Source organism: Aotus nancymaae, unplaced genomic scaffold (assembly GCF_030222135.1).
Source record: "Aotus nancymaae isolate 86718 unplaced genomic scaffold, 86718_ANA_hifiasm-v0.15.2.pri h1tg000030l, whole genome shotgun sequence".
In the NCBI taxonomy this organism is placed as follows: Eukaryota; Metazoa; Chordata; class Mammalia; order Primates; family Aotidae; genus Aotus; species Aotus nancymaae.
In genome coordinates this window covers 772,658-792,917 of record NW_026988443.1, presented here as the reverse complement: position 1 = coordinate 792,917, position 20,260 = coordinate 772,658, and the positions used below count along the sequence as shown (strand labels likewise).

Sequence of the window (20,260 nt, the reverse complement as noted above, 5' to 3'; positions counted from 1 at the left end):
TTTTTTTTTGTATTTTTGGTAGAGACGGGGTTTCATCATGGTGAGGATGGTCTCGATCTCTTGATCTCGTGATCCGCCCGCCTCGGCCTCCCAAAGGCCATCTTGATTCTTGTTAGCCACGCGAAGTTTGCGTTTGCACAGATTTTCGGACGTCATATTAAAGCGCGTCGGGCGCGGAGACTTCTGGGAGATGAAGTCTTTGGGAAGGCAGCGCATTGATTGGGAGCGCGGTCGCGAGGACTCTTTGCGCAGGCGCGTTGCTTTCCCTACCTGAAGAGACGCCGTCTTCCCGGGTCCCGAGCACTCTGTGCCGGAGGTGAGGGTTGCGGGTGTGTGTTTTCGAGGAGCGGAGTGAGCTCAGCAGCCGAGAGACGGGGATATGAGAACCGTGGGGAGGTGTTGTGGGAGCAGAACGGGGTGACACGGGCGAGGCCAGCCTGCAGAGCGTGTGTCGCGACGTCCCGGTGCGGACGGAAAGTTGTGCACCCACTCCTGTGTGTGCGTGTGTCCCGTGGGGTCTGGGCACCCATTGTCTGTCGGGTCCCGGACTTTTAGGTTGGAAGTTTGGAGTCTTCCTCCGCTCCTCCCGTTCCTTCTTCCCCCGCTCCTCCCGTTCCTTCTTCCCATATTGGGTGCTTAATGAACGTGGGTGAAGTTGACACCAAATCTAGGGTGCTGCCCGCTCCCTCTTTCCCAGAAAGCTCCTCAGATTCCCTCATTTAGCTCGCTGCCCTGGGCTTCCGCATTGGTGCTGGAGGGCTTCATGGAGGAGGAGGGATTTGACGTGAAAAAAACACCAAAAAAGCAGCTGAGCGTTAGGCAGATTTGAGCTGGAGATAATTTTTTACAGAAATGCAGGAACAGTGGTAGACAAGGTTGAAGAAAAGGTACGCTGGGAGCCAGGGCCCGGTACTCAGAATCAGGACAACACCCAGTAGGCAAGGTGGCTTGTATAGGTGTGATCCAGGGACTGACACGAATCAAACTATTTGGGGACAGTTATTCTGGAGGTCACATTCAGGACTAGAGAGACGAAAGGACCAGTAGCAGAGCCAGTTAGGAATGTATTGTAGTTTTGAAGTAAGTTGTTGTAGACTTGAATTATGGTGGTGGTAGTGAAAGGGAAGGATACAAATGACATTGCAAAAAAAGTCAAAAGAGCCTGGTGACTAGATTTGGGAGGAAAGAGAGTGAGGTAAAGGTTTGAATTTGGGACACCTGGGAGAATAATAAAACATCTGATACAAATGTAAAGCCAGGGAGAGGCGTCAATGTGGGGAATTGCCTGAAAATAGTTTTCAGGTGATGGCAGAATGCCTAATTCAAGGTTTGCAGACATTTGGAAATGCAGGATGAGTTTGGAAGAATGCAATACAATTGTATTGTAAAATTACAATACAATTACTGAACATGGGGACCATCTCTGTAGAGTTGGAAAATGGAGCCCTGAGTGTGGATGTACTTTCTGAGGGATGGCAAAAAGAAAGAAGAAAGTACAAAGACTGAGCTACGGGCAGCATCCATGTTTCCAGGGCAAAAGTGGGGAAAACGAGTCACAGAGAGACAGCAATTTTAGTGGTTGGAAAGGCTAGTGTAGTAGTATAGCAGTTACAGTAATCACTCAAACAATCAGAAGCTTGTCAGAACAGTGAAACGCTGCCGAGAAATAGAGATAAGATCAGAAATGCATCGGTAGGCTGGGCGCGGTGGCTCCCGCCTGTAATCTCAGCACTTCGGGAAGCCGGGGTGGGCAGATCACTTGAGGTCAAGAGTTTAAGACCAGCCTGGTCAACATAGTGAAACCCCGTCTCTACAAAAATACAAAAATTAGTCGGGCATGATGGCGGCTGCCTGTAATCCCAGCTACACGGGAGGCTGAGGCGGGAGAATTGCTTGAACCGGGGAGGCAGAAGTTGCAGTGAGTGGAGATCACGCCATTGCACTCCAGCCTGGGCGACAAGAGTGAAACTCCGTCTCAAAAAAAAAAAAAAGAAAAAGAATAAATGCATTGATAGTTTTCAAGCATGCCATTTCAGATGTGAGGGTCAAAAGCTGAAAAACAGGGACTGGAGAAGAGTAAGTGGTGACGATGTGGAGTCCGTATGTTTGTATTACTCTCCAAAAAGTTTGAAAAGGAAAGCCTAAATGAGAACTGTTTTGCTAGAAGGAGGTCATGGGATTCAGTGAAAATGGTTTCAGGTAGAGGAGGCTTGTATGTCTTTGAAGATGTCGAAAGAAAGTGCTAGTTGGGTGGAAAATGCTGAAAAAAAAAAAAAAGACTGGTAAGTGTGGGGACAAATTCTGAGAGGAAGCAATAGTGAAAAAAAAGTAGAACATAGGGTGTAGGACACAAAGGTAAAGTCCTGCAGACAGACATTTCTGTCTTGTTGACCTCACACATCTTGCTGCCTAGCATGTAACAGCTATTTGATACCTACTCGTTGAATAGTGGGATGAGTGGATGGATTGCATTGGGCAGTGGAAAAGAACTTTTGTTTGTTGAATGAACTGTATGCTAAATGCTTTATTTTAATGGTCTCACCATTTATAACTACTCTGTGAATTAGGTATTAAACTACTGTGGGTCAACTATTGGCTTAAGTAACTCACCCAAGGCTTCATGGTTAATAATTCCATGCCTGTGGAATGCTTTCTACCATATAGCCCTGCTTCCCTTAAAACTCATTCCTGGGAATCTTCGGTATAGTAGAAGACAAAAGTTATGAGGAAATTGAATGGTAGCCATGGAGGTTTGGAATAGTTATGTAGCTAAGATGGGAGTAATAAAGGCTTTTTGGACAATGTCAAGGGCTCATTTGAAGATATAGACTGAATTTAGAGGACGTTTCTCCAGTGATACTCAGATCCAAAGGATAGGAAAAGAACTCAGAAGTGGAGGTGATTCTTGGTTGGCAGTAACTCCGTGTGAGTTTGGTGGACTTGGGAAGGCTTCAGTGTCAGTGGGCTTACTGAAGTGACTGTGGGTGGAGTCTAAACCTAACGGGGAGTGAAGTCTACTTGACAGGGAACCTATGGATGAGGAACACTTTGGGAATATCGACTGGTTGTTTAATAGCTGGGGAGCGTATATGCTCACCACCATTTGTAATTTGTTCAATCCTCAGTTTAATTAAAGTGGTAATCTAATAAAACTTTGAAAATTGTCTTTACACATTTAACATTGAGCAGTTTTGACTGCAGTTTCTGATATGGTTTGATTTGTTCAAAAAGCTCCAGTGCTTTAGACAAACATATACAAATATTTTGACTCCAATGTTATTACTACACTTAAACCTACTCTAAAATAGCAACAACTCAATGTAATTAATATTTTAATTATTTCTACCTTCTTAGAATTATAACATTTTTACTGATTACATTAGCTTATACTAACTTTACTTAACACATTATTCTAAATGAGTTAGTTACATCTATTACTCTATTTAAGCATCAAGATGACTTCATGAAATAGGTACTTCCATTATTCCAGTTTTGTAAACGGGCAGACTGAGACAGAGGTTAAGAAACTTTCCTGCGGTAGCACCAGTAGGAAGAGGCAGAGGTGGATTTTGATTTCAGACAGTCTGGCTCCAGAGCCTGTACTCCCAATGACTACACTTTCCTACATCTCTAAATGCTAATTTTGACTTCTTTCTAGGGCCTAAGGGTAATATTTGGATACCCTCTTGGGATGGAGGAATCTTAACAGACCAAAAAGGAAAAGAATACTCTTACATGAGCCAGGTGTGGTGGCTCACAGCTCACACCTATAATCCCAGCACTTTGGGAGGCCAAGGCGGGCAGATCACGAGGTCAGGAGTTTGAGACCAGCCTGGCCAACATGGTGAAATCCCATCTCTTCTAAAAATAAAAATTAGCCGGGCATGGTGGCAGGCGCCTGTAATCCCAGCTACTGAGGAGGCTGAGGCAGGAGAATTGCTTGAACCCAGAAGGTAGAGGTTGCAGGGACCCAAGATCGTGCCACTGCACTCCAGCCTGGGCAACAGAGCGAGACTCCAACTCAAAAAAAAAAACAAAGGAAAAAGAATACTCAGACAACACATGTTTAGGCTCTGGTTATCAATTGATGATATGTCTTTGTTTCTGTTTGTGTTTATATCACTCTGCCTCCTCCCAGCAAGATTCAAATCCTAATATCTCCCCCTCCCCTGCCCTCCTTAGGTTGGGGGTGTTTTTTGGTTTTGGCTAATACTTAGCTAAACTTGTTTTTCCAATAAGTTTTAGCTTTTCACGTAGTTCTTACAAATTGGTATTCACCCTCAAGGTAATATTCTTTTAAAATTTTGCTTGGCCAGTGTGAACCCATTGTTAAATAACTCTGAGCTGTCTGGTAACTTTTAACTCTATGCTATAATGATTTATTTTCATGAAAAGATAGCCACATCGGTAACAGACTAGAGCAGAAAATCCTGAAACATCCAAGAATATGATAGGCCCATTATAGAACAGAGTTAAACGCTACCAGACTGGTGAATATCTATTGATCTGGTCTTCGACATTTTTGAAAACTTAATTGTTCCTTATTTGTATCTTATGATTAATAAGTTTAGCTGTAGGGCTCATCTCCTAAGGGAGAAAGGACGATGTCTGCACAGTTATCGTGCCTCTTTGGAGCCAGAGGTTGGTTCATCGTTAGTAGCACCCATTCTTCTTTCTACCTGATAATTACATGTGACCCCAGTACTGATTAGTCCTCTCCCTTTGGGGTATGTAGTTCTGTGTCTGGAATTACCTGGTTTATTTGCATTCGAAATTTCTTTTTACATACTTCTATCAGTAGATACAAGTATATATTTCAAGAGTACATCTATACTTTATGAATAGTCATACAATTAATAGAAAAAAGTCTCAAACATTGCCTTCCTTATATTATTACCTTTTATGGCATATTTTATATTAACTTTTCTATTTCGAGTATGAAACGCATAGCCTTTTAAAGTTCAAATTATTTTATTTAGCAGTAATAATTTTTATTATTTATCTGGCCAGTGGGAGCCAGAGTCATCTGAGTTTTCTTATTTAAAGGTGTCGGGTCAGCTCAAATTCTGAATGTCCAAAACCATATTCATTGGTTTTCCCTTCAGTCCTCCTTCTCTGTTGCTTATCTCCGTGAACGACCTCGTCATCCACGCTGCATCGGTAACCTGGGCGTCATCTTTGCTCTCATCACCTTCGGCCTCTTCTTCCAGCCAGTATATTGTCTGTTCTTAATAGCTTGACAGCAGTTTCCTCTATTTCTGCTTTCACAGCTTTCATTCAGTTCGTCATCTTTCTTATTACAGCAGTATCCTCACTGGTCTACTCACCTCCATTCTTTCCTTCCTGTAATCCCATCACAACAGCCACTCACTGTGGTGTGGCCACCTGTGTTGGGATCCCCAGGATCACCCCAGGTTTAGGGATTCACTAGAAGGACTCACGACTTGACCCGTAGTTGTATTTCTGGCTAAGAATATGTTGATGACCCTGCAGGGATATGCAGCCAGATCATAAGGGGAAAAGATAGCCTAGGTAGAAGAATCCGTATATAGGTTTGCTTCTATTCTCTTTCTCCCATGAGGGGTCACACAGAGCACACTTTTTTCCCCAGCAATGAAAATACAGCAATGAGTGTGATGTCTCTGCTCAAGGAAGCTCATTGGAGACTCAGAGCCCATGTTTTTTATTGAAGGCTGGTCACATAGGCACCATCTGCCTAACACATACCAAAATTCCATACCCTCCAATAGGAGAGCAGATGTTCACCATAAACCACATTGTTTGCACAAACTAGGCATTGTAGACCACCGTTATCTCTCAGGGATCTGGGGAACCCTCTCAAAATTGAAGTTTCTAGCTGCCAGCGAAGGGCCAGCATGCATGCAGAACTTTCTAGGAATAGCAGTCTCAGGTCTACTATAACTTTTCTGCACATCGCCCTTCTTTCCTTCCTGTTATTTTTTCTGTACACCAAGATAAGGACATATTCTCGTTGGAAAAAAATGTATAAAGAATGGTAAGAAAGTAAAAATCACTTACCTCACTACTCAAATCTCATTTACATTTTAGTATGTGTTCTTCCTTTTTCTATACTTAGGTGCATGTACAAATATGTAATTTTAAGAGTGTGTGAGTGTGCATTCTTAGTATTTTTTGAAATTTTTTGTGGGTTTTTTTTTTTTTTTGAAATGGAGTCTCACTCTGTCGCCCAGGTTGGAGTGCAGTGGCGTGATCTCAGCTCATTGCAACCTCTGCCTTCTGGGTTCAAGCAATTCTCCTGCCCTAGCCTCCAGAGTAGCTGGGACTACAGGCGTACACCACCATGCCTGGCTAATTTTTGTATTTTTAGTAAAGATGGGATTTCACCATGTTTGCAAAGCTGGTTTTGAACTCCTAACCTCAAGTGATCTGCCTGTCTAGGCCTCCCAAAGGACTGGGATTACAGGTATGAACCACTGTGCTTGGTCATTCTTTCTGTTTTTTTTTCAGTTGTTGATTTTTTGTTTTGTAAGAAACAAAGCATTACAGATAAAGCTGAAGTCTCCTGGGTATCCCTCCCCAGTCTTGTTTCCCTCTCTTCTCAGATATGTACACATTTGGTGCTTATTGTCCCATGTGGTAATAGATTTTTGTGGGTATGATCTACCTGTTGTTAAATTTTATGTAAATATTATAAATAAGTCATCCTATAACTTATTTTTTGCTCAGTAATTATTTTTTTGCAATTTATCTCTGTCAACATGAGATAATGTATAATATTCATATATGTATATATATTCACAAATCTGTTATCTGATTAATGGACATTGAAGTTGTTTGCAGTTTATCACTACTGATCATCTCCCCAGTGACTTTTAATGCTACCTCAGTCATATATCAGGCTTCCCTAATGCTTGGTTGTGTTTTGGGATTTTCTGTTCTAGTCTATTGGTCTGTAATTGATGTGGCTATCTTTTCATGAAAATAAATCATTATAGCATAAAAGTTAAAAGCTTCCAGGCAGACCTGGGTTCAAGTTCTACCTCAGCTTCTTACAAAGCCTTAATTTCCTAATCTGTAAAATAGTGCTTACCTTATTGATTTATGAGGATGAAGTTAAATTAACCTTATGAAAAGCACTTAACACAATACCTGGCAAATAGCAAATGCTCAATAATGCTAGTCGTTATTAAGATGATGTTTAGGCCAGGCGTGGTGGCTCACGCCTGTAATCCCAGCAATTTGGGAGGCCAAGGTGGGCAGATCACCTGAGGTCAGGAGTTCGAGACCAGCCTGGTCAACATGGTAAAACCCTGTCTCTACTAAAAATACAAAAAATAGCTGGGTGTGGTGGTGCACGCCTGTATTCCCAGCTACTTGGGAGGCTGAGGCAGGAGAATAGCTTGAGCCCAGGAGGCAGAGGTTGCAGTGAGCTGAGATTATGCCACTGCACTCCAGCCTGGGCAACAAGAGTGAAACTCCATTTAAAAAAAAAAAAAAAAAAGAAGATAATGTTTAATAGTGTTACATTGTATATGTGGACTGGACCATAAATTATTTAACCAAATCTCCAGACGTTTAAGGTATTTCAAAATTTAATCTTTTCAAATTATTGAAAAGATTAGCTGAGATAATACATGTAAAGTGCTCAGGAAGTGCCCTGGCACAAAGCTGTCAATAAAGGTTAGTGTTAATGATGAGTCATAAAAAGCTTTGTATATATTATTACTTATTTCCTTAGTATAAATTCCTAGGAGAGAATTGTTGGGTCAAACAGTATGTTTCAAGGCCCTTGCTACAAGTCACAGTGATTTTCCTAAAGCACAGATGTGGGTAATGACGCGTCCGTGCCCAGCACCTTCAGTAATCTCCATGCCTGTGGAGAAAGGCATGCAGAGCTCTCCTCAGTGGAACTGGCCGCTGCCTATTTCTCCAGCCTCATTTTCCCCACAGCACTACTCACAGCCTAGACTTCCACCATTCTAAGCTAATTTTAGTTTTAATCCTTTCCATGTAAAGACTTGCCTCCTCCTTTTTGAAAAACGAGTTTTTTTTTCTCAACACGTTTTTTCTCAACATTTAGAATGTTCCAGCTCCTCCCACAAATGAAAACTTAGCTTAGATCCCACTCCTGTCAAGAAAGCTGCAGTGTTCCACCCTCCATCCCTTCCTGCTGGGTTAGGTGAGCCTCTGAGGTGCTCTCATGGATTGCTGTACGTATCTCTGCAGCACTTACCCATCCTGGAGTCAAATATTTCATTTACTTGTTTGTTCTGTCTGCTAAGCTGTAGCTTCTGGAGGACAAAGACAGCATCTAATAGGTGTTTTTGGTGCTTGGTATAAGTAGTTGGTGCTGAATAAATGCTGGTTGAATAGAAGGATGAATGAGTCACAAGAAGCAATGACCATATCCCCTTGAGTGTAGGAGAATAGTCAGTGTACCACAAATATGCTTTTTCTTCCTCCTCACCAGGACCACACCATCTCCTAGCCACCATAAATCCCAGAAATGTGTGATTTAATGCTCTTGTCTTATTTTTATATTTTTTTATTTTTGTAGATACAAGGGTCTTGCTATGTTGCCCAGGCTGGTCTCAAAAACTCCTGGCCTCAAGTGATCCTTCCACCTCGGCCTCCTAAAGTGCTGGGATTACAGACATGTGCCACCATGCCTGGCCTGTTGTTTAATTTTAATTAAACTCTTCGTTGTGAAAAACTGAGACTTACCTAATCCCAGTAAAGGGAATTAGTGATAAGATCTTGCACAGAGCCCAAGATGGTTGGAGTCTTATGGCAATCTATAAATAAATAAGGCTGGTTTGCATGGAAATTGGAGCCCGTGGGTGGTGCTAGGCGAGGTGGAGGCCTCTCCAGGAATTCTTAGGTCTTTGCTTCAGTGTTTTACCGCCGATGGGACTGTGCTGGGCTTCCTCCTGCCTGCTTCTGGTCCCATGGTCTATTATTACCCTTTCTCTACTTTGTACCTCCCACATGCCCACGGGTTCTGCTTCTGGTAACTTTGGTTCCCTGATCCTCATGGCTACTTTGGAACCTCATGATACTCTTTCAGCTCATCACGCAGTTGTCCTGACATTTCTTCCCAAGGAAGGATGTCATCTTTTCAAGCCAGATCACATCTCAGTCTACTAGTCACCTACGCCTTGCCCACCTGTGGCCTAATCAGTGTGGCTCCAGGAATGAGACACGGTCACGTGGTACAAAACAAAAATACCCCACTCATAGGTCCTTTAGTAATTTTCCTTTGAAGAGACTGGATTGTCTTTGATGTATCTTGTCCATGTAGTCATTTACAAAATTGCTTATGGCTTTTGCCCAGTAATGATTCAGGGTAATATTGAATGTGAGTTTATACATGCTGTATGAATCTTACACAGTTCTTGACTCAGGAATAGAACTCTGCCTGTAGTGTCATGGTAACACAGGCACCACATTGTGGTCTAACTCACAATTCCATGGTCGTTGGTGCTAATTCTGGGGGGGGTTCTGGTTGTTCCTGGCCTTGCTTTACTTTGACCCCCTTTTGTAAGGTATTGAGAATGACATATCCCCCTGGTGTGTGCTTCATGGGTCAAAAGACTATGTGACAGGACTGGTCTTTCTCATACCTTCTTTCTCACCCCACACTTCTGCCTCATTAGGACTCTGCCCTTGTCTACAAGGAGAGCACACAGGAGAGAATGGCTGCTGTGTCTCCGACCACCAGATGCCAGGTGAGGTGGACTTTCGTGTTTCCAAAATACTCCACTCATCTCCAGAATGTAACCACTTTTCTCTATCCTGGAGCCTCTTTGACCAGACCCAGCCAGGCAGATGAAGGACTCCATAGGCAGTACTTCCTTCCCATTTGACTTGAAGTGTCCTTCAGTGACCTTTTCTTGCCTTGAACGTGTGTCCATTAGCTTGTCACCAGACTTACAACTGTTGGAGCCTTCACTGTGAGTGATTTTGCCTAGAAGCCAATGGTAGGGTCTGATTGGAAGGTTTGGGGAATAGTGGGCTGGTTCTGAATGTCCCAAAGGGACATTCATGTGTGGACTGAGAAGAGGCCCCAGTGTTCCAGGGAGTGTGGGTCTAGGCTGGGGCGTGTAATACACGCTATAGAGCACCTCCGTGGGGTGGTAAGAGCCCTGAAGAGTCTCATGTGCTAGAGACATGTGGCTTGTTCCATTCCTGCCCAAGGGCAGAGTTGTGAATTCTGCACCCTGTCCTAGAACTTCTGCAGACACACAGGAGACTCATCTGAGGTTTTAGAAGTGGAGGTACAGAGATGCAATCTTACAGAATCACAGAGCTTTAGAATGAAATGAGAGGGATCCTACAGATGATCTAATCAATACCATTATTCTAAGGATTTGTAAACAACAAAGACAATTTGTGAAATTTAAGTAAGATTGTAGATTAGATAATAGTATAAAATCAGTGCTATTTTCTCCTAGTTATATTGTGATTATAACAGTATGTCCTTGTTTTTACAAAATACACACAAATATTTAGGATTAAAGACACATGATGTTGGCAAGTTCGCCAAGAGGTTTAGAAAAAAGATAGGAGAATGTGCATCTAGAAAGAGAGACAGAAAGATAAAGCAAATGTGGAAAATGTTGCCATTTAGGGGAGCCAGGTGAAGGGTACACAGGATTTCTTTTGTGCTGTTTTTAGAAGTCTGAGAAAAGAGTCTGATATTCAGAAACTCAGCTGTAAGTATAGTGGTGTGAGATTCTGACCAAGAGCTTCATGTCTTGGGTGATTAGGCCACTTTTCCCAAATGCTTTAAAGCTCTACTCAGTCAGAACTATTTTTCTTCCCTCCCACCATGCATCCTCCAGGGCTGTCATCTTTGACATTTTTGGTCTGGTCCAAGTAAAGAGAAGGGGTAAGAGTAAGGGAGAATGTGATTGTATTTTCAGGAATCAGTGACATTCGAAGACGTGGCCGTGGTTTTCACAGATGAAGAGTGGAGTCATCTGATCCCCATTCAGAGGGACCTCTACAAGGAGGTGATGCTGGAGAACTATAAGAGCGTTGTGTCACTGGGTAAGGGGAGCCTCCATGAGGAGGTACGTTCTGTATTATGCTAATGTGGGGCTGAGAGGGCTGAGGAATTAATACCTTTCTTCTCCCTCCTGAGTTCTGAGCCACCTGAGAGACAAGGTAATATAAGGGTAGCCGAGAGAAAGGAGAATAGACCCAAAGTCAGGCAAGAAAGTTCATTAACCTGCCGGGCTGCTCAGAGGAGGCAGCTGCTCCGAGCTTACAAAATGAGTGGTTTATATGGGGTCAAGGGACCATAAGGGGGTTTCAGGTAACAGGCACAGAGATAGTTCGTTAACTTGCAGCAGACCTACAATACATCATCCTGTGACTTTTGTGGTGGCAGTCTTTTAAAAAGACTGAAACCAGAATCTTTTACAGATATGTGCCAAGCAGGAATTTACGCTGTCCTGATAGCTGTAATTAGGCTTTGCTTAATTGTAGCACGTCTGGCAGCCTTGATGTGGTGCCTAGGTAGGGGTTCAGGGGTTCAGGAATGTAGCTGTGGTGGTAGGGGGGGTCATCCTATGTGGAGGGGGTTTTCTGAAGCAGCACAGCTCCATCCCTAACGGGTAAGAGTCAAAAGATGTGGCATTAGAGTACAGCAACACCAGGCTCCATACTGAACCCCAACATTGGGCAGACATGCCTCCACAGCGTGGGCAGTGCTGGACAACCATAGGCTCTCTCACTCAACAGCCTGCCCCAGCAAAACGGAGGGAGGGTCAGTGAGGGCTGAGGGATGGAGCAGAACATGTGTTAGACGCTGGGAGCTGGCTCTCCAGAGGGGCAGGCAGAAGAGGCTGAGTTCCATATGGCCAGTCCTTCTCCCAACTCGCCAGCCAGGTAACTCAGCTCACCCAGATGAGTGTGCACTGGGGCAGGGGGCCATCTTGTTGGAATACAGGGTTATGCCTCTGAGGTCACCAGAGATATGTTTGATTTTGAATATGTCTTAGGTACAGTCTTAGATGCTCACAGAAGACACTTTGTAATTATAGAGACTTGTGTAACAAAGAGAAAGTTAAGAGTCACTGCTGATTCTGGTGTTAGTGAAAAGTAAAGTTGGGCTCCTGGAGGTTATAAGAACTTGAGCTTCACAAGCAGTAGGCTGAGAGAGTGCCCAGATTGAGAACCTGGCTTAAAATAAGCAGCGGATGGCAGCAAAAGGAGTCACATTGCAGATTTCCTACAAGGCAGGTCAAAAAGTAAGTGCTAACATCCCCCAGATTAACCTAATCAGGCCCACTTTTCTCCCAAACAGAATTGAATGTTCAGGAGGCATCAAAGAAGATGGCTGAGCATCTGTTACAGGCTTTAGCAGATGACATATTGAGGAAAATAGAACCCCTGAGGTCAGAGACAGAGCCACAGGGAGATGCTGGGTATGGCCGTTTTGTCAACAGAGAATTCACGTAAAAGCCAGTAGATGATCCTTGAGCCCAATAAAAAAGTGCCTCTTTCCCAAGTTGGGGCCTCAACGAAAGGGAAGTTTAGAGCCCAAGCCTATTTCTAGGATCTATTTTTTAATATAACCAAAAATGGATAGATTTACTTCAGGGAATTTATCCTAAGGAAATACCAGGATGGCAGTATGGTCCATAGTATGCACAGATGTTCATCACACTGTTGTTTGTTAATAGCAAAACATTAAAAATGCTCTAAATATCTATAATGGAGTTCATTAAATCAATTATGTCATCCCGTACAATGTCATATCCTGTAGCCATTACAATGATGAGGTAGATCAGTGCTGGGTGAAATAAAATAGTATTTTAAATTTATTCTCATGAAAAAAATCAAGTTTACAAATCAGCATCATTTCATTATTAGTTTTTTCTTCTTTTCTTTTTTTTTTTGAGAAAAGTCTCACTCTGTTGCCTACGCTGGAGTATAGTGGTGCGATCTTGGCTCACTGCAACCTTTGTTTCCGAGGTTCAAGCGATTCTTGTGCCTGTCTCCCAAGTGGCTGGGATTACAGGCATGAGCCACCACGCCTTGCTAATTTTTGTATTTTTAGTAGAGGGTTTCACCACGTTGGCCAGGCTGGTCTTGAACTTCTGACCTCAGGTGATCTGCCCATCTCGCCCTCCCAAAGTGCTAGAATTACAGGCATGAGCCTCTGTGCCAGGCCTTATTACCTAGTTTTTAACAGAATGTATCTATAGGTATCTTTTGATATCATAATGAATAGAAAGAAAATGAATACACCATATGCAAGCTGATTTTTCTTTTTACTTGTATGCACTTCTAATTTTCCTAAAATTGTCTTAGGTACAGTCTTACAACCAGGACTTGTTTCCATGAAAGCATAATGCTCAAGGCAAAGACACAAACAGAAATGGGCAGGTTTGATATACTTTTTACTCAAAGTGACTTAATTTCATTCTCACCTCTCCTAAGCCAACGACCTTCATCCTACCAGTGCTAACACCGGGAGCTTCCCATTCACTTCACAGGGCAGAATAAACACGTGAATTCACACAAGTTCTCTCAACTTTCTGAACTTGTGCCACTTGCTCCTTTTATAGCCTTAGTCCTGGCCTCTGTCTAGAAGTTCCTCTGCTTTGGACTCTGCATTCGTGGCCTGTGCATTCTGCCTTTTGCATTTTATTCCTAAAAGATTAGAGGCTGTGGCCAGGCACAGTGGCTTAGCACTTTGGAAACCCGAGGCAGGCAGATTACCTGAGGTCAGGAGTTCGAGACCAGCATGGCCATCATGGTGAAACCCCGTCTCTACTAAAAATACAGAAATTAGCCAGGTGTGGTGACACCCGCCTGTAATTTCAGCTACTTGGGAGGCTGAGGCAGGAGAATCGCTTGAACCTGGGAGGTGGAGGTTGCAGTGAGCCAAGATCAGGCCACTGCACTCCAGCCTGGGCAACAGAGCAAGATGCTATCTCAACATCAATAACAACAACAAAAGACTTAGAGGCTGGGATTGAGCTTTGGGAAAGTGATACTATTTTCATCACATACAGCCATCTGCTTTGTTTCTTTCTCTTTGAGCAGGCCTTCCAGTTCCTCAACCTGATATGATTTTCCAATTGAAGAGAGGGGATGAGCCATGGATGGTAGATCTTCATGGGTCTGAGGAGAGAGAATGGCCAGAGAGTGGCTCTCTAGGTAACTGACTGTGAACAGACAGGATGGAGTTTTCTTTGGCTTTTTGTTGGCTATTTGGGTGATGGGGGAAATATCAGGTATCACCTTTCTCTCAAGTTCAAGTCTTCTGCTTTATTATTGTATATCACCCACCAGCTTTCATTTTTTCCCTCTATACCTTAACGTATTATTCATCTGTATTCACCAAGTGTTACTTTCTCATGTCTGTAACATTGCCCACTCACACTTTGCTATTTCTATTGAGCACTGTCCTGTCCATTTGGCTTGCTCTCCTAATTGTCCTGGCCATGCTCCCATTGGACATTCTCCTATTTTTTGAGGTGTCCATCATCCGTTCTGTTCCCTGCCACCTTCTTCACTCCCAGGTCTCGGTCCCTCCCTGCAGTGTAAGACTATCTGTGGGAGCAAGCAATGCAGTGACCATTCATTACTTTTAGACTCATTGGAACATCTCTTCCTTCTGCTCTAATATTTCCTGGCCTAGGAAAAAAACGGCATCTGTCTTCTGTTTGTTCCAGACTGGGAAACTAAGCCTGAGATTTATGATGCTTCAGAAGAAAAAGCAGAAAGATCATTGAGGGAAAGCCTTGGAAGGCAAAGTCCTCTGTGTCCTAAATTTGAAGTTCGTGCACCCGATGGCAGGATGGGAACAGAAAAGAAAAGCCCTACAGGGGAGACTCATAAGAAATCCCTCTCCCAGGAGAAAGGCTCACGGCGAGGGTCTGCCCTCCCCAAGGAAATTCCCACTAAAGAGAGACAGCAGGAATGCAGTGACTGTGGAAAAACCTTTTTTGACCACTCATCCCTCACCCGCCATCAGAGGACTCACACTGGGGAGAAGCCCTACGACTGCCACGAGTGTGGGAAAGCCTTCAGCCACAGAAGCAGCCTCAGCAGACATCTGATGTCACACACTGGGGAGAGCCCCTATGAGTGCAGCGTGTGCGCAAAAGCCTTCTTCGACCGCTCGTCCCTAACTGTGCATCAGCGAATTCACACTGGAGAGAAGCCCTTTCAGTGCAACGAGTGTGGAAAAGCCTTTTTTGACCGTTCATCCCTTACTCGACACCAGAGAATTCACACTGGAGAAAGTCCTTATGAATGTCATCAGTGTGGGAAAGCCTTTAGCCAGAAAAGCATTCTTACTCGCCATCAGCTAATCCACACTGGCAGGAAGCCTTACGAGTGTAATGAGTGTGGGAAAGCTTTCTATGGTGTCTCGTCACTGAATAGACATCAGAAAGCTCACGCTGGGGACCCTCGCTATCAGTGTAACGAGTGTGGTAAAGCTTTCTTTGACCGCTCATCCCTTACACAGCATCAGAAGATCCACACTGGAGACAAGCCATATGAATGCAGTGAGTGCGGGAAAGCCTTCAGCCAGCGCTGCCGGCTCACGCGGCATCAGCGTGTCCACACGGGAGAGAAGCCCTTTGAATGCAGCGTGTGTGGCAAAGTTTTCAGTTCAAAATCATCAGTTATTCAACATCAGCGGCGTTATGCCAAACAGGGAATAGACTGAGTTGGGCAAAAGCTTGGACTAGACAAGAACTTCCGCACAAATTTGAGATAGGTCTCCTCTATCTTAAAGCCGCTATTTGCTCATTATACCCACTCTGGCTGCCGTTGTCCTGTCCTGCTTCTGCGCCAGAGTATTTAATAAGCACTCCCTTCCTGCTGTGTTGTAGAACTGTAAGGAAGGCCATGGAAATGACTCTCAAGATTCAAAATTTTGAAGAGGCTTGTCAGACAATAGGATAGATGTTAGGAGGAGGCATACCTCTTGTGAGAACCTGGGCCCCAGGTATCACTGCACTTTAAGTATCTGGAGGGAAAGGCAAAACAGCATCAAAGCGGCATGTTTTTTTCAGAACAGTTGTTTTGATGGCTTAGTTCCTCTCTCGGAGCTTTTTGGGGCACTAACCTTGTTCTCGTGTCCCAGTTTTTAGATCTCTTACTTCCACTGCTAGTAGCTAGCACTTACTGAGTGCTTACAATGGGGTAAAGACTCAGCTAAGGGTTTTACAGTAAGTAGATTAATTGATCCTGTCACCAACCCTATGAAGTAGGTACTGTTACCATCTTCATCTACAGATGAGCACTTTGAGGTTTAGGGAGATTAAATCACTTGCCCAAGGTGACCCCGCTGCTAGGAGGTGATGCCAGGTCTTGAAAACAGGTCCACCTTCAAAGTCTATTCTCTTTACCATTATGCTCAATTCCTTGTTTTATAATTTATGTGTATTGTCTTGTCAACTAGATTGTAAGCACTTGGAGGTTGACTTACAGGTCTTTGTATCTCACACAGTGCCTTGCTAATAGGTGCTCAATAAATATTTATCTGAGTGAATGACTTTTCTGCTTACCAAATTCTCTCCATTCAAAATACCTCTTAGATTCACATACTTTCTCTGAATTCATAGCCCAGCTTGTACTTTTATCATTCCTAGCTCCCACTCCTGGCAGCTGTAGCTTCCTAATTCCAATTCTTCCTGCTTTAGTGTTGAAGAGGAATGTGCTAAGCTATGATACAGTAACAAGCCCACAGAGAGCTGTGTCTCCCTTAAAACCTGACGGGAACTAATCTGTCTCATTTTATCCTCATTATTTGGAAGATCTAGCTTCCAAAGTTACCACAAGGGAGGAAGAGAAAGCCAGAGGAATTTGTAGGATATTTTTTTAGACCCAGGCTTCGCATCACTTCTGTCCACATCTAATAAGCCAGAACCCAGCACCTGGAAGCTAGGAAAGTAAACAAGCACCTGGATAGTTGGTTAATACCAAGAGCCTCTGTCATGGTTACATTTTGCATATTACTGTTAAGCCAGGCTTTGCAAATGACCCCTTTCTGCCCATCATTGCCTTCCTCAAGACCTAAACTAGCTCCCTATTTGGTGAAAAATTATCTGAATATTTAAGGTCTGCCTTAACATGATCCCCATTGCTGAACTTTACTTCCTGACTCCCAAAACTCTTCTATTCCCTAGGCCCAGTCCTATATTTTACTTTTATTGAAGGATAGGCACTAGATGACCTTGACTCTAGGCATTTGCATTCTTTTGCTTTTTGCTTAGGGTGAAGCTCAGAAAAGGACTTGATTCTGAAAGGCTGTCTGGAATTAGATTGCTCTCTGTGAATCCCAGTGGATTGAGATGAATTTCCTCTGGAAGTTCAAGTCAGATTTGAGAAACTGAATTACCAAACAGACCCTCCCCAACCTACTAACAACCCTATTACCCTGTTCACCCTAAAGCAGAAGAATGGCAGGGAAGACTTGATGTGTGGACTTTTGAAAGCAACTTGAGGAAAAACACATAACAGAATCTATGGGTGTGGACAACATGTGATACTGCTAAATAATATCAAGTAGAAAATAAAAGAGACTTGGCAAACGTTTTGGCTGATGACTGTCTCTGGGAGTTCTGAATTAAAAAAAAAAAAAAATTGAAGGTCAAGTATTTTCCTTATACATTGTACCACTTTCAGCAAGCTAAGATTGGAACAAATTCAGGATTCCAGTGGACATCTTTTTTACTCAATCATTTGTAGAAAAGATACTAATGGACTTTTGAGCACAGTAGTAATGGAAACAGTGGGGATATGAATTTGACAGTTTTCCCCCTTTTTTTTTTTTTTTTTTAATGTGGAATACTTCTAAAAACAGGAAAGGGCCGTTTTACCTTTTAATGATATATCCCAATATGGCATGCAGTAGTGGACACCGTAAATTTTGAGGTTTTAGCTTCACCCAGTAGCCGTTAATAGGATCAAATCTTGGAATCAGAAACTGATCAAACTGGAAGAATATCACCATTCTTAAGGTGTAAAGCAAAAATGACTGGATAGTGTCTGTAGGGGTTTGAGCCTCAAAGAAATGAAATATCACTGATGACAAGCTTTAAAAGGAGTTTCAAAGAAATGAAATAATGTTACTGATGACAAACTCTAAAGTTTTAAGAAATAATATTACTGATGATAAATAAACTCTAAGTTTTAAGAGAGAATTGAATGCTTACCACACAAAGTCACAGAAGCATTCCATGAATCAAAAATGGCTGGCAATGCTAGAGAACCTTGCAATGGTGAGAATATGAGAGATGGAAGAAAGCTGGGCACCACAGCCTGGCACAGAAAATTGGCAGGCCCACTGATCCCAAAAGTGTATCTGGGGTGTCAGGATGCCAGAGTTGCCAGCGGGAAGGTTGGCCAGCTTCTGGGCTCAGGGACACCCACCCCCTCCTCCCCAGGCCTGCATTTCTAAGAATAACCCTCTCTGCAAGTCTTACATAATATATTACACACAGCTCAAGAACAAAGCAAAGACCAGGTGCCAGCCATTAGACAAGTATGTTGATTTTCAATGTCATAGCCTGTAGCCATTACAATGGTGAGGTAGATCAGTGCTGACTGGAATAAAATAATATTTTAAATTTACTATGTGAAAAATCAAGTTTACAAATCATTTCATTATCCAGTTTTTTTTTTTTTTTTTTTTTTTTTTGAAACAGTCTCACTATTGCCTTGGCTGGAGTGCAATGACGCGATCTCGGCTCACTGCAACCTCTGCCTTCTAGGTTCAAGCTGTTCTCCTGCTTCAGCCCCCCTGAATAGCTGGAATTACAGGTGCCCGCCACCACGCCCAGCTAATTTTTGCTAGATTCTGGAAGTTAACTATCACAGATGTTACAGAAAAGTTCATGAACTGGGGTCCAGTATAGCTACTTTTGTGCTTCACCTTGTTTCCATATTGAAAGATATTTGTAAATCACTTCTTGGCTGACATGCAGCCGTTGATCTGGCTAGCACATAATTTTCTATATGCATTATACTGACCCACTAACAGCAGTGTAAATTTAACTCCATTTAATACACCAGCAATTTACTATCCTGCCACCGAGATATTTAAATTTTTTAATTACAATCTAATAAAGCAATATTTAAATAATAAAATACTGAGATTGCTCATTACCTTAATGAGAGTATCTATCAAAAAGAGAAGGAGGGTTGGGCATGATGGCTCATGCCTGTAATCCTAGCATTTTGGGAGGCCAAGGCGGGTGGATCACCCGCCTTGAACAGGAGTTCAAGACCAGCCTGGCCAACATGGTGAAACCCCACCTCTATTAAAAAATACAAAAATTACCTGGGCATGGTGGTGGGCACCTGTAATTCCAGCTACCTGGGAGGCTGAGGCATGAGAATCATTTGAACTCAAAAGGCAGATGTTGCAATGAGCCAAGATCACACCACTACACTCCAGCTTGGGCAACAAGAGCGAAACTCTATCTCAAAAAAAAAAAAAATTGGAAGGAGAAAAACTCAATATGTAATGTAATCAAGTTGGTCATTGCTATGGGCAATGAGTCTTGATCCCATTGAGACCTGAATCATACTGATTGAGCCTCAGGATTTTCTGCTCCTGATATGGAAGTGGGGGCATCTATAGGCCAGCTCCCACCCCCATTGGTTAAGTATTGCTGCATGAACACCACGGGTGTCTGTAGTCATCCCCTACTGCAGGTTTGGAGAAACTCTGGGGAAAGGGAGCAATGTGAGGGATAGCTGAGGTGAGGTGTAATCTCATTACACCTGTGTAAACCTGTTTGCTGCAACAGGCATGGGGCAAAATTTGAGTCATGAGGATATGTGCATGCACCCAGGGTGTCCAGTGTGAGGATAGGGAGCGAGCTCATTGGGATATATTGAGCTTGAGATGCTTGTGAAATATCCAAGGTATATGGCAATGTAGAGTGGACACCTCTGTAGATGCTATGTGAAACCATGTGAGTGGAGGGAAATCACTTAGGAAGAGACAAGGGTCAAGGACAGGTCCTTCAGGAAGACCAAGATTTAAGGGGTGTGAAGCCAGGACAAGCCTTCAAAGGAGGAGTAGATGGAGATAGGTAAGAGAGATGCCAGGTGACAGCACTGCCACAGAAGTCAAAAGAATTTTCAAGAAAGAGGGAATGGTTGGTCAGGTGCAGTGGCTCACGCCTGTAATCCCAGCATTTTGGGAGGCCGAGGCAGGTGGATCACGAGGTCAGGAGCTTGAGACCAGCCTGGCCAACATGGTGAAACCCCACCTCTACTAAAAATACCAAAA

The 20,260-nt window shown here is 43.2% G+C and overlaps 1 protein-coding gene across 2 annotated transcripts; it reads left to right on the top strand.

The window, feature by feature from the left end:
• Window positions 1-215: 215 nt before the first annotated feature.
• ZNF2 (zinc finger protein 2) lies at window positions 216-18,497 on the top strand. 2 transcript variants are annotated; one of them, XM_012438314.2, is made up of 5 exons: window positions 216-316; window positions 9,639-9,710; window positions 10,908-11,034; window positions 14,044-14,157; window positions 14,676-18,497. In XM_012438314.2, exons 2-5 carry the CDS (start codon window positions 9,678-9,680, stop codon window positions 15,677-15,679), a joined length of 1,278 nt encoding a protein of 425 aa, XP_012293737.1. In that variant the 5' UTR covers window positions 216-316; window positions 9,639-9,677; the 3' UTR covers window positions 15,680-18,497. The 2 variants fall into 2 exon arrangements, with proteins under 2 accessions (XP_012293737.1, XP_012293738.1); XM_012438315.2 differs by lacking the exons at window positions 216-316; window positions 9,639-9,710 and having other exon boundaries at window positions 10,941-11,057.
• The last annotated feature ends 1,763 nt before the right edge of the window (window positions 18,498-20,260 follow it).